General features: G+C 36.1%; 1 protein-coding gene across 1 annotated transcript in view; it reads left to right on the top strand.

Moving 5' to 3' along the window:
* Window positions 1-15,051, top strand: part of LOC132362765 (ELKS/Rab6-interacting/CAST family member 1-like) — a 137,505-nt gene that overhangs the window by 78,295 nt on the left and 44,159 nt on the right. Inside the window, 1 exon segment of the mRNA XM_059917739.1 lies at window positions 7,577-7,993. Coding sequence (XP_059773722.1) covers window positions 7,577-7,993 — 417 coding nt within the window.

The following is a 15,051-nucleotide window of genomic DNA, read 5'->3' as shown; positions in this document are numbered from 1 at the left end:
AGCCCATTATTAAAGAGGTAAGTCTTGAAAAAAAATGTGAGTAATTTGGTTGGTTTATTCTGGTTAGCTGATGTTCTTTGTATATGTTCTATGCTATTTTCTCCCCAAGACAATTATTTATGTAAATAATTTTGATGGGCTTCATTTCAGTTTAACACAGTTTAGTCATAGTGTGTGTGAAAGCATCTTAAACAATGGCAGTGTACAGGAGTGCTTTTCTGTAAGATTGTAAGGTCATGATCTCTTTGTACTCTCCCTCAATATCAGTCTTCCTTGCCTCTTCTCTTTCTCTGGAGGAAAAGGGGGGGAAAAAAAGGAAAAAGGAATTCTGTAGCTTCTGGAAAGCTTTGGGCACACAGTGACTTCAGTGTTGACATAGCTCTGTGGGACACAGACATTAGCCCGTTAGCTTTATGCCATGTCCTGCAGCTGAATGTCAGCAGGGACCACCCCCCCTCCCCGCCTCACAGTCAAGCTGCTGCCTCCGGTGTGTGTTTATTCAGCTGAATCCACTCCCAGTTGTAACATTGCCAGGGTTAGCTCTTAACATGTTCACAGCTGATTGGTATCGCTTAACTCCTCTTTCTTTACCCTTCTTTCTTCACCCTTCTTCTTGATTTATATACTAGTATTTCAGGGACTAAATCTGGGAATTTTGTTAACCTCATTGACGTCTGTTGCAGGTGCTTGAAACTTTTGGGCTGTAGAGCATGAAGAAAGAAGTGAGGTTGATACTTAAAATGCTGCTAGACTGAACAGTACCTTTATGGTCCCTTGTATTTAATTCTGCCTTTGCTTTGTTAGTACTGAGCATTCTCAAGTTAAACACTATGGAAATGGTTACTATAGGATCCCTCTGCTGGTTGATTTTACTTTTAAGGTTAAAAAAAATTTTTATTTTGATGTTATTTTTTAATGGAATGACGTCTTCAATCCTGACATTGCTTAGGATGATATTTTTACTACTGTAATATCTGGTTTGGGATATTATCTTTTCTTCTTTCTGTACTTTTCTTCCTCCACCCATTCCTTCCTCTCTAGTTCTGCCTTTTGTTCAGTTTGAGAGTCAGACAGGCTTTCTAGAGGAGGTAATGCCTGATCTAAGGATGAAAGGACAGGTAGGATTTAGCTGGGAGTGAAAGTGAGGGAACGGGTAGAGGATATTCTTTATTTATTTATATTTATATTTTATTTATTTATTTATTTATTTATTTAACATCTTTATTGGAGTGTAATTGCTTTACAATGGTGTGTTAGTTTCTGCTTTATAACAAAGTGAATCAGTTATACATATACCTATACTCTTTAAGTAGAGGCTAAGGGGTAAGTAAATGGTATGGGAGTTTGGGTAACTGAAAGCTATTTGGAATTTCTAGAACTTGTACTAAAATCAGTTTATTGTCACTTGAGTTGTTGTCTTGATGAGCACACAATAATAGAATGTATTATGACCTCGGGACTTCCCCATTTTGATAGTATTTTTGTTTATTCTTTAATTTCTCCTCTGGGTTATGCTGGCATAAAGGCAGATGTTCTTTTTTCTCTCCTGGATTCAGTAGCAGAGAGTAGCTGCTAGGAATCTGGAATAATTGCTTGTTCATTTTCTTGACTCTGACATCTGTTTTAGAGGAGAATAAGCTCAAAGTAGCATTCATTTAAACAATTTAATCTATCCATTTGAATTCTGGTGTGGTTGTTTCTTGCACTGTAGTATGTCTCTTGCTGGTGTTTATTTAGATCAGTCTGAGAACTTGGTTTTGGTTTAATATTTGAGAGTTTACAGTGTGCTTTGCTGCACAGAAAATAAATCCTTGTCAGCAACTGAAAGAATCAACGGAAAGAATACTAGACTAATGATCAGACGAAATGAACTACCTTAGGGGCTCTTCCTTTGTCTCAGTCTTGGAGATTCAGACTCATTAAAAAACTTTGAGTTTCTTCTAAAATGATAGAAATTAGAATACTTTCTTTTCATATTAAAGATTCATGAATCCAAATCATAGTGATCTTATAGAATCTGAACTTCATTTGAGTATGTTGCATATATAATAAGTGCTTTTATGTGTCCCATTTCTCGTTCTTGAATATTCTTAATTTAAAAGTTATAATAAGGTATAGTGCTGGTTTGTGAGTGTGTATATATAGCTATTAAGTTTTACCACTTTGTAAGCTCTGTTTTTGGATAAGAACTCTATCCTACACTTTTGGTGTATGTTGTATAGTATTAAAAGTATAAAAGATTCTTGTTGACAGTTAATTATTTGAAAATGCTTCTCTTCACTTCAGATCAAACACAAATAAATCCAGAGTGTATAATTAACATTTTTTAAAAATTAGGATTGCATTTAGTATTTTGGCCAGTTTGTATTTGAGATAGAATTTTTTGTGTGTTAGCTGGTAAGGAACTAATTGTTACAGAATAAGAGTAATTCTCTCTGTTATAGGGGAAAGATAAAATTTTCCAGGGACTTGATTTGCATCTACTATCCAGTAGCCATTTACTTTCAAAATAATGCGTGAAAATTTGTTTTTGTCAATCTTTCATCAAAAATTTATTGAGCACTTACTATACCAAACACTGTGCCGTGCCCTAGAGTAAAAAGATGAAAGTCCCAAGTTCTAGAAAGTTTTTCTTGAAGACAGATACAAAGAAATAAATTGCAGATTGGGCTGGTAAGTGCTCTTCTTAGGGACACATACGGTACAGCACAGATCAGAACATCACAAAGCCTGAGGATCGACTTGGGTGATGTTAGTAAGAATTATTATAAACTCTTTTGCATCTTGCATTGATAAAGTTTCCTCAATGTATGTATTTACATGTTTCAGAAAAAAAATCGTTCTTAATTTAACATAATAAGATGCAGTACTGGTATTTTTTCTAATGGTTATCTTGACAAATAGTGCATTGAACTCTCTGGGATACAGTATACTGTTTGTGATGATGACCATTTTCATGTATCCATAATATTCTTTTTCTGTAACTAAAAATAGCTCTAGACTCCTTGGTTCTGTCATTTTAGAAATCAGGATAAACTGGATCAAAGCGTTCTCTTGTTCAGAGAAACTAATGGAAGTTTTGCCTCAGAAGAGCTTCTGATATTTGTCTAAAATATATGAAGCATTGTTGTGATGTTTTGTTGTTTTTGAGATGTATTTTTCTAAAAAATGATCATAAACCCTATCAGAGATTTAAGAATTTTCATTCTATTGTTCACAACATCCTACCATTTCATTGAGATAACAGCCTGGTGTAATTTTAGCACAATCCTTGGACTAAATTTTAAGCAGTTATTCTTCCAGTCTTCCAGCTCAAGCTGAGTGTTAGAGTGAGCAGAAGTAGACTAGTGAGTGTTGGTGTACAATTTGGCATGTGAGAAGTGTGAGATCATTTTGGAGAGTGTCATGAGCAGAATTCCCAAATAGAAATTTTCCTAATATCTGACAACTGAGATTGTCCTGCTAAATTCAGCATGTGTTTTTGGTCGGTCATGGTAAATGTCTGTGATATGTGCAGATATGCTCCCTTTATCTTCAGTATGAATGTGCTAGAGAAAGAGCAGCCTGGCTTATTGCCTGCTGCTGCTTTCTTCTCCCAGGGGAGTTGGCAGGAATTTTAGTAAAGTGAATCTAGCTTGAATGTAGCCTAAAGAAGGGGTGCTGATTCCCATTTCAATGGAGAAAATTGCTGTGTAGCCTTCTTGGCTACCAATCAGAGCATCATTTTAATTCTGTATTCTAGTAAAATGGGTGCAAGCAGAGCTGAAGAAGCAGGGCACATTAGTCGTTGTATTTTCTTTCTTCACCAAAACAGTGCTTGCCATTCTAGTATAATCACAAGTGCTAAAGTGTATGCGAGACTGTTAGCTGTCGTCAACATCTGTTTCTCCTGATTTGAATGAATTTGGTGATGAGTGTCCAGGAAAGGAGGGACAGTTGTACCTAGAAATCAGTTTCATTGTTGAATTTAACTTCTGATATTTCCCTGTGGGATAAGCTTGCTCAGAATTTATTTGGATTATATGACTTCCAAAGGTAAAGAATGAAACTGGAGGTTGATTATAGGCTTCAGAGAATTAGCGTTTTGACACATCTTTTTATGAAGGATTTTGAACTCCAACAACTGTTGAGAATCTTTACAGCATGATGCGGGTAGTTAAATTTATTTAAAGAATCATATTCATGAATTCAAATACCTGATAATTTTATTGTAAATTTATTTTTCATAAGAAAAAGCCAGTGCTTTTGGAGAGTTTGAAGACTGCCATAATTGAAAGTTCACTACTTGCTAAGCATAATACCAAAACCAGAAACTATAAAAGAAGAGGTTCTTATCTTTGCACTAAAAAAATTCTGTATTTAAGTTGCCATAAACTATGTTAAAAGAAAAATGACAGATTTGGAAATATATTTGTAACATGTACAGCAGGCAAAAGGTTGTTTTCCAAATATAAAAAGATCTTAAAGTGGATTAGGAGAAAGGTTAAATGTCCCCAAAACAAAATGAGCAAAGAACAAGAACAGATGAGTCACAAAGGAAGGAATACAAAGCGCCTGTAGATATGTGAATAGATATTCAGTCTTACTTGTAATCAAAGGAAAGCCCAAAAAAGAAAGAGAAGAAAGAAAATACCCAGTTGTCAAAGGTATAGGAAAGTGCTCAGACATCATTTGGTGGAAGTTTAAATCTGTACAGACCCTTTTAGAGATCATTTGTTGTGTGTATTAAAATCATAACTGCATACCCTCTGATCCAGGAATTCCACCTTTCAGAATTTATCTCCAGGAAAAATTTGGATAAATGTGCAGAGATATACATGTGAAGGTGCCTGTTATAATAGTGGAAAATGAGAACCAAACTAAATATTTATCAATAGTTATAAGTAAATTATTTAATATCAACACGTTGGAATTCTGTGGCAGGCATATTTTTTCCCCAGTGTTTAAAATCGTTGTAAAATACAGCTTACATTCACCATGTTAAATTTACCATCTTAACCAATTTTCAGGTGTACAGTTCATAAGGTACATTCATACTGTTGTGCAGCCATCACCACCATCCATCTCCACAACTCTTCATCCTGTAAGACTGAATCTCTGCACCCATCAAACAGTCACTCCCTGTCTCCCGTCTCCTGTCTCCCCAGCCCCTAGCAACCACTCTTGTGCTTCCTGTCTCTGTGAGGTAGACTGCTCTAGGGACCTCATGTAAGTGGACTCGTGTAATATTTGTCTTTTGTGACGGGCTTATTTCATTTGGCATAGTGTCCATCCATGTTGCAGCGTGTGTCAGCATTTCCTTCCTTTTTGAGGCTGAAAAATATCATTAGGCATTTTTTTTAATTTAATTTTTGGGTGGGTAGTACATACATTTAGTTCAAATTCAAGAGGAGGGAGGGTTAGGAGGAGAGAAAGATGGGAAGTGGCTGGGAAGTGACTGCAGATGTATATGGGATTTCTCTTAAGGGGTGATGGCAGTGTTCTAGAATTAGATAGTAGTGATCAATGTATAACTTTTAATATGCTGAAAACTGCTGACTTACACACTTTAAAGTGGTAAACTTTATGGCATGTGTGAATTATGTCTCAATAAAGCTATTATTAAAAAATTTTCAATGTCAGTTACACTTCAGTTAAAAAAATTTTTATGGGGAATAGAATAAAGTTTTCTTACGTGTTGTCCCCCAGTGATTCCAGTTCGTTCCTCCCTTCCTCCCTTCTTGCCTTCCTCTGTTCCCCCAAATAACCATTAATTATTACTTGTGTAACATTACAGAAGTATTTTTATTTCTTATGATATTTTTTATTTATAGTAAATAGTAAATATTTATTGTTCCCTCCCTTTTAACCAAAGTGGTAGCAAATTGAACACAGCCAAGCAGGCATCTCTGAAGTCTTTTCTCTTATTTTTAAAGGTAAAAATGTCCCTTTTAATTGATTACTTGCTTACTGTAGGGGATTTAGATAGTACAAAAAAGTATGAAGAAAAATGTAAAATCTACCCATACCCAGATACTGGTAATTGTTTGCATCCTTTTAGACTTTTCTCTGCATGTTTATACTTTTTAAAAATTAGAATCGCAGTCATCCTATACTTGCTATTATATATCTGCTTTTTTACTCTTAATATGTTGTAACTGTAGTTTTTATCAGTAACTATAAATCTACATTTAAAAAAATTGATGCATAGTATTAAACTCGGTGGACATTTCTCATTTACTTAACTCATCACCTATTAATATCCATTTAGGTTGTTTCTAATTTTGTCGCTGGTGTAAACAACAGTGAGCGTCTTTGTACACTTGCCAGATCGTTTCCTTGAGATATTTACTGCTGTTTTGCAGTTTGCCAAAAATTTTAAACAATGTCTGTTTTAACATATATGCCACAAAGATTTCAATGATATTATTAGCTCTGTGAAAAGATGGTGCAGGCATTTATAGCCTCACTTTAAATATGAGGAATCTGAAACCCAGAAAGATGGCAATGTGTTCCAAATTAGGTTGCTCTTTAGTGTGAAAGCTGGAACTAAAACTCCTGTCTTCTGATTGTGGGTTAGTTTCCTTCCACTGCGGCACACTGCCAGACCTTGAATACCTTGAATACAAAGGGTGATTTTCTGTTGTTGCTTCTTCATTTCTAAAAACATGATTCTTGATGTAACTTCCTTTTAGGTTCTTTGTATAATGTTCTAGAATTTATCCATTCAGATTAAAGGTTCATATACCTTCGTTAGGGATACAGGCTAAAGATATACCCTCTGGAACATTTTACTAGCTTATCTGCACTAACATTTTCATTTAATTACTCAAATTACTCACTTATATTGTTATCTTCTTCTGTATAAATAGCACACACAGCCTCAGTTTTTTGTGTTTTGTTTTTTGTTTTTAAAGCTTCAAGTTATCTAATTACCTTTGGGTACTAGCTTCAGTGGGCTGCAAGAATTGCTTTAATTCGAATGCCAGCTCTGTTACTTACTGTGTGATCTTGGGGTGAGTTATTTAAGTCTCTGTATGCCCAGTGTCATCATCAATAAAATTCAAATAATAGTACATGTGTTATAGTGAGGATTAAATGAATTAACACATAAGGAGTGCTAAGCACATTCTGGCATGCACTCATATGTTTATTATTTAATGTGCTAACTTAATTGTAAAGCACTTAAAAGTCATTTTGTATTTTGCCATCCTTTGTGTTTTTTGGTGAAATTTTTTGTATGATGTGTCCGTATTCCTATAGGTTTCCCCTGCCTTTCCCCACTCCTCACCTTCAATTCCGTGTAATACCTTCTGTTAATCTTGAACAGTGTCTTTATTTAGTCAAGCAAAGTGAGGAGCTGCCAGACTGACCTTGTTTCCTGTTGGTAATAAACACAAATTAAATTACTGACATTTTACAGATTATCTCAATCAGTTTTAAAGACAGTGTAAAACAGAATAATGTGAATCCTCATTTGCTAAATGCAGGGTTCTGAGAGCTGTGGTAGCTGCTTTCTCATTGCCCGTAGTCTGCTTTGTTTCTGCTACTTGAGGAGGAAAGCTCATTTGGGTTTTCTTTTTTGTCTTTATACCAGCACATGCAAATGACAGTCCAGGCTCTCCAGGATGAATTGCGGATCCAGAGGGACCTGAACCAGCTGTTTCAACAGGATAGTAACAGTAGGACTGGTGAGCCTTGCGTGGCAGAGCTGACGGAGGAGAACTTTCAGAGGCTGCACACTGAGCATGAGCGGCAGGCCAAGGAGCTGTTCCTCCTTCGAAAGACTCTGGAGGAGATGGAGCTGCGGATTGAGACTCAGAAGCAAACCCTGAACGCTCGGGACGAATCCATCAAGAAGCTTCTGGAGATGTTGCAGAGCAAGGGGCTTTCTGCTAAGGCTACTGAGGAGGACCATGAGAGAACAAGGAGACTGGCAGAGGCAGAGATGCATGTCCACCACCTCGAAAGCCTTTTGGAGCAGAAGGAAAAAGAGAACGCTCTGTTGAGAGAGGTGAGTGGCCACTTTCTCAGTTGTTATGACTGTCTTTTTTTCCTGATTAGTCAGCATTTTGACCTAGATAAATTTATATGCTCTCCTGAGCTAGTGCAAGGGAATTTCTTCTTTCTTACCTAAGTTCTGCACTGATTTCTGTTCTGATTTGCTGTCTTGTATGGGATGACATTGGCTGGCATGTATACTGGTTTAATACCTTTCTGGGGTTTTTTTTTCCCCCTCCTGATTTCTGTAGACTCATTTTGTTGCTAGAGGGGCACAGAATTTTCTTGATATGTTCCTCATCTATTGATTTGTTCATAGAGACACACACAACAAAACCAGAATTAAAGTAGCTAACTACTGCTCAATTTTAAAATATTAATAATTGAAAGTAAGCGATTCCCTCAGTTTCGGTGTGCTTATAAAGTCCTAGGCAGCAGTAATGGATGTTTGCCCTGTGGTTTCCATGGGAACTGTTGCCTTGCTGTAAAAGATCCGTGATAAAAATTATATGCTGCCCTGGAGGCACAGCTAGAGGGAATGACACAGAGGTATGCTGTCACTTATTTTTAGAGAGGAAACTGAGACTTTAGCTGACCACTGTGTCTACTGATAATTTTTCACTTTTCTATGTAATGCTTCATTTTAAGAAAGCTTAAGTGAATAATTCATCTTACACTGAATTAAAAAAAAATGACAGCTCTACTTCTCTATATGAGGTCAGAGTCTTCAGATAATTTTCACATTTGGATAGGGGGAAAAAAAATCTCAGAACTATTTTAGTGCCAGTCTGAATAATCCCTTTTTAAATGAAGGGTGAGGAAGGCGGTTAAAAGCAGCAAAACAGCGACTTCCCCTGATGATGGCGACGGTCTGTATCTGCTCTCTGCAATATGGTAGCCACTGGCTGCGTGTGACAGTTGAGCAGTTGAAATGTGGTTAGTGTGACTGAGGAACTGAAATTTAAATTTTATTTAAATATAACTAAAATTAAATTTAATTAATCAAATTTAAATTTAAGTATCTCTGTGTAGGTAGTGGCTACTGTGTTAGGTAGTGCAGCGATGCATAATGCATGATGCGGGTAATGTTACCCGCTTTTCTTAATAATTTGTCTTGAACATCCTTCTTTGTCAGTACATGTAGAGTTTTGTAATTTCAGTTGAATTTATAATGTTCTGTTGCATTTGTTTATATTTCTTACTGTTGAAAATTTAGACTACTATTAATTTTTCATTATTATAAAACTGTGCTGCACTGAATATCCCTAACCATATATCCCTGTACATTAATTTTTTTCTTTAGCATAAATTTCCGGAAATGAATTTGCTCAGGGTGTGTACGTTTTCAAAACTCTGAATATCAGTCTTGTCTCCCAGAGTGATTGGACCAGTTTATCCTCCCAGAAGCATATACTGTATTTTTACGGTTAATCTGCAGCTATGTGCATTACAATCTTCAAATTACTGGACTGTATTGTTTTAGAAAATTTTCTATCAACTACTGTGTTGTAGGCACCATCCTGAGTTTCTTTCATTTTACTTTCAAGAGTTTATATTTTAATGAGGTAACCTGGAGCCTGGCCATAGAACATTGTAAGAGAAGGTGTAATCATCTCAGATAGCATGCAGCATGAAAACCCTACCAGCATCGTGATGAACTTTGAATGTTACGTTTTTACTCCTTCTGTTCTGAATATTTCAACCTGTGCCCATTTATTTTTGAGTTTTGGAGTTAATAAATAGTGAATAGTTAAGGATTATGGAAAGCCACAGTGTTATTCTGGCAGAGAACAACCAGCAATATGGTGAATTTGAACAAGTAGTAGGAAAAAACATGAATTTAAGACTAATTTTGAAGTAACAAGCTCTACAAATATTAAGTCCCACTTCTGAACATAAAGTGGAAAGAAATGTAGGCCTTGTTAGTTGTATCAATACACAATTCCAGTTGCCATTAGTAATGTAGCGTCATCTTACAGGAAACACAGTCCTATGGATTAAAATTATTTAAGAGCAAGTAGAAGTGATTGCTTCATGAACACATGTTTAGAATGCTGGTTCTCCTTTCTTTTTCTCCTACTTGCCTTCAAGACTTAGCTCAAATTGCAGTTCTTCTGTGAAGTCTTCCTTGTGCAGCTCTATACATATACGTAGATGAGCCAGTAATATTATAGTATACTTCCATGTGTGTTTCTTCATTGTTCACTTAATTTTTTGCACCAAGGATGTGTGTATATATATATATGAAATTTTATCTTGTCAGTGTCTTAACAAATGCACAGTGGGTACTCAAGAAATGTTGGTTGAATAAGTTGAAATGTAGGGAAAGAAGTTTAAGCCTGGAGCTTACAGAAAGAAGGATAGCTTTTCCAATTCTTTTTTCTCCAGTGTGACCACTGGATACTAAAACCTAACGAAGGTTAGAAAACAAACTAAAACCCCAAACCAGTTTTGCTTATGAGTTTAGGTATAGAAGTTGTAAATAAGATATTGGCAGATAAAATCAGCATTATGATAAAAGGATAATATTCTGACCAAAAGGAGTTTCTTCTAGGAATCCAGAATGGCTCAATATGTCATTCACAGTTATAATTTGTAATAGGTGAAAGGAAAAGATAACCTCGTAGTGTTTGATAGCTATCTCAAAGACGTTAGATAAAATGTTAGACACTTTGAAAACTAAACCAAATGAACTAAAAATAAGAATGGAATGATACCTTTATAGCATGATTTAAATAAAACAACTCAGTAAATATGTATTATAAACATATTTTAAACTAGTAGCCAGAATTGTGCTTACTCTGACGTATACTAAGACGCATCCATTAAAGTTAGGGAGAGGCAAAGATACTGTTCATCAGTATTTACATTATTCTGGAAGTGTTAGGCAGTGCTGTTAGATAAGGAAAATGGAATAAATAATATCAGTAACGGTAATGGAAAGGATAGGGCTAAATTTTCATTACAATGTAGATGGGAACATTAATATAAAGATGCTGCTTTCCCCCAACTCTGTGAATTTAGTGTAATCCCAATAGGAATATTCTTGACACGTGCCCAAATGATGTTGCAGTTTCTTTGCAAGGAGAACGGTGCGGGAACACTTGTTTAAGCAGCTCATGATATATGTGTTTTAAACCCAGTGATATTAAAATCTGTGGTACTGGCACAGTAATAGATAGCTAGATTGATGAGACAGAATAGAACCAGAAATAATATAGTTTTAAGCATATGATACATGTTTGGGAATAATCGCCATCTATTTGGAAAACAGTACATAGTTACATCAAATTAAGTTCTAGATGAAATAAAGAGCTACTTGTTAAAAAATAACAACACTAGAAGAGAATGTAAGAAAAAGGTTTTAATACAATCTTGAGACAGGAAAGAATCTTTTATTGCCATAGCAAGAGGCTTAAACCATTAAATTTGTGTATGTTAGAAAATACAGGTAACAGAAGCTAAAATGGTAATTTGGAGTAAAGCTTTGTAACATGTGGCTTGACTGTTTTGTTTCCAGAGTGACAAGGTGCTAGAGGCACTCGGCACAGCCTTTCTTTGCTCATTACTCAACAAACATCCATTGAGCTTCTAGAATGTATGTGACCCTGGGATACACGCTGGGTATACATTTTTCATGTCAGAACACATGGTCTGTGCCCTCCTAGAACTTAAAAATCTGGTGAGAGACAATAAACATAATTATGAGAGGAAATAAATTAGTTGAGTCTAATTATGTTGGGAGAGGGGATAAACAGGGTAAGTAAGCATCTTTGAGGAGGTGCCCTTTAAGGGAGATCTGAAGAAAGTTGAAAGAGTCTTGCTGAGCATTTGGGTAAAATCATTTCATGAAGAAGGTTAACAGTTTCAAAGGCCGGATGAGAAGTTTTCAGGAGACAGCAAGGAGACTAGAGGACAAAAGCATATTGTCTAAGGGGAAAACAGGCATGAGATGAGAGGTTGAAGAGGTAGCCAGGGCCAGAGTCATTCATTGCATTCATCAGATATTTATTGGACACTAACCCATGTGCAGAGCACAAGGAAATGTAGTAGCAGTGAACAAAACAAAAATCCATGCCCTCTAGGAGACAAAGCACTTGCCTTCAGGATCCCTGCAGGTAATGCAACAATTTTATTCAAAGTGCAAGAGAAAACTGCACCAATGTTTAATCGAGGGAGTGATCTAGTTTAGCTTTTAAAATCTACTCTGGCTGTGTTGAGAATAAATGGGGGAGGGAAAATTACGAGTGAACAAGGAAGTCTGATAAAGAACAACTCTAGGTTGGGTGAGTGGTGACTTGAAATGGCTATTGTGCATTATATCACTAGTGTGTCAAGAAAGGCAGAAAGAATTGAGAGCTGGCAACACTGGGATATCCATAGATTTTATTATTATTGGATTATTGTCCATCTTTTAAAAAAGCGGGTTTTCATCAGTTCCAGGACTCATAGTTTTTCCCATCTCAACAGTATGAAATTGAGTTAATAAGTCTTATCCTTGATGGCATCTTAAAATCTCTGTCAGCAAGGCCACAGTCCTGCTTGATTTGTTTGCCTGTGTACTCACAAACAGTTAACAGCTGCTCATTTTAGTCAATGTTGTGAGTATTGTTGCTATTTCTCATGTTAACTTTAGCTGTTGTTCAGTATGTCTTCAGTGATATTATGCTGTGAACCAGCATTGAAACAGTTATTGGTATGGAGAAAGTTATAAAACAGTTCAAAATGATATATGATTAAACTTTATGGTTAAATAAGTAAAAAAGGGTCTTGCAATCAATATAAAATAAAAATTCTGAATGATAGAAGCTTGGGTCATGGTTTATTTGGAGGCATTTCCTTCTTTTCTTTCCAGCACATTAAACAGTGGTTTACCTTACAATCAGTGGCATCTTAGATTTGATGAAATACAGTAACATTAAAATGGCACTCATATCCAGGAACATTTGTGATTAGTTTTCCATTTTGTTTATGAACATGATTCTGTAGATAGCAGGTAAATAATTCCCCCAAATAAAAGCCAAAGAAGAAAAACAAAAATTAAATTAAGCATTGTATTTTCTGTTTGTACTGAAATTACATTGTTACGTGACTTATTGTTAGATTTTGTATTGTTTACTGGAGTGCCTTTCCTTTGATGGATAGAAGCGTGAAGACATCTGTTGGACACATACTGAACTACAGTCAAGACGTGGTTAGTGCCTGGGGCCAGGCGTATGGAGTTTTAACAGGCTTTACAGGTGATTCTGTGATACACCAAAGTTTGGTTCTCAGTCTGTTGGCAGAACATACCTGAATTGGCTATGGAATTTTTGGATCGGCTGTCCATATGCATACCAAGCATTGTCTATAGGCTGAATAAATATTTCAGTTCTATACGTGCTCCTGTTTTTTTGAAATGTAGATCCTATTGTGATGAATAAAATAATTTGTTGGGAATTCCCTGGCGGTCCAGTCTTTAGGATTCCGTGCTTCCACTGCAGGGGCCACGGGTTCGATTCCTGGTCGGGGAACTAAGATCCGCATGATGCACGACATGGCCAAAAAAAACACAAAAAACAGAAATTAAAATACTAATTTGTTTTAAAACATTTACACGTATGTTAATTTTGGTCTCTATAATATTTTAGTCAACAAACCTTGTTTAGTGCAACTGCTCTCATGTTAAGATTTGCAGCAGTGTTTGAGGTTTAAAAGCCCTACTCTTAATCTACGGATTCAATGCAATCCCTGTCAAACTACCACTGGCATTTTTCACAGAACTAGAACAAAAAATTTCACAATTTGTATGGAAACACAAAAGACCCCGAATAGCCAAAGCAATCTTGAGAACGAAAAATGGAGCTGGAGGAATCAGGCTCCCTGACTTCAGACAATACTACAAAGCTACAGTAATCAAGACAGCATGGTACTGGCACAGAAACAGAGATTTAGATCAATGGAACAGGATAGAAAGCCCAGAGATAAACCCACGCACATATGGTCACCTTATCTTTGATAAAGGAGGCAAGAATATACAGTGGAGAAAAGACAGCCTCTTCAATAAGTGGTGCTGGGAAAACTGGACAGGTACATGTAAAAGAATGAAATTAGAACACTGCCTAACACCATACACAAAAATAAAAAAATGGATTAAAGACTTAAGTGTAAGGCCAGACACTATCAAACTCTTAGAGGAAAACAGAGGCAGAACGCTCTATGACATAAATCACAGCAAGATCCTTTTTGACCCACCTCCTAGAGAAATGGAAATAAAAACACAAATAAACAAATGGGACCTAATGAAACTTCAAAGCTTTTGCACAGCAAAGGAAACCATAAACAAGATGAGAAGACAACCCTCAGAATGGGAGAAAATATTTGCAAATGAAGCAACTGACAAAGGATTAAACTCCAGAATTTACAAGCAGCTCATGCAGCTCAATATCAAAAAAACAAACAACCCAATCCAAAAATGGGCAGAAGACCTAAATAGACATTTCTCAAAGAAGATATACAGATTGCCAACAAACACATGAAAGAATGCTCAACATCATTAATCATTAGAGAAATGCAAATCAAAACTACAATGAGATATCATCTCACACCAGTCAGAATGGCCATCATCAAAAAATCTACAAACGATAAATGCTGGAGAGGGTGTGGAGAAAAGGGAACCCTCTTGCACTGTTGGTGGGAGTGTAAATTGATACAGCCACTATGGAGCACAGTATGGAGGTTCCTTAAAAAACTAAAAATAGAACTACCATACAACCCAGCAATCCCACTACTGGGCATATACCCTGAGGAAACCATAATTCAAAAAGAGTCATGTACCAAAATGTTCATTGCAGCTCTATTTACAATAGCCAGGACATGGAAGTAACCTAAGTGTCCATCAACAGATGAATGTCTAAAGAAGATGTGGCACATATATACAGTGGAATATTAACTCAGCCATAAAAAGAAGTGAAATTGAGTTATCTGTAGTGAGGTGGATGGACCTAGAGTCTGTCATACAGAGTGAAGTAAGTCAGAAAGAGAAAAACAAATACAGTATGCTAACACATATATATGGAATCTAAGAAGAAA

Source organism: Balaenoptera ricei, chromosome 3 (genome assembly GCF_028023285.1).
Source record: "Balaenoptera ricei isolate mBalRic1 chromosome 3, mBalRic1.hap2, whole genome shotgun sequence".
Lineage (NCBI taxonomy): Eukaryota > Metazoa > Chordata > Mammalia > Artiodactyla > Balaenopteridae > Balaenoptera > Balaenoptera ricei.
This window is presented reverse-complemented; position numbering and strand designations above follow the sequence as displayed.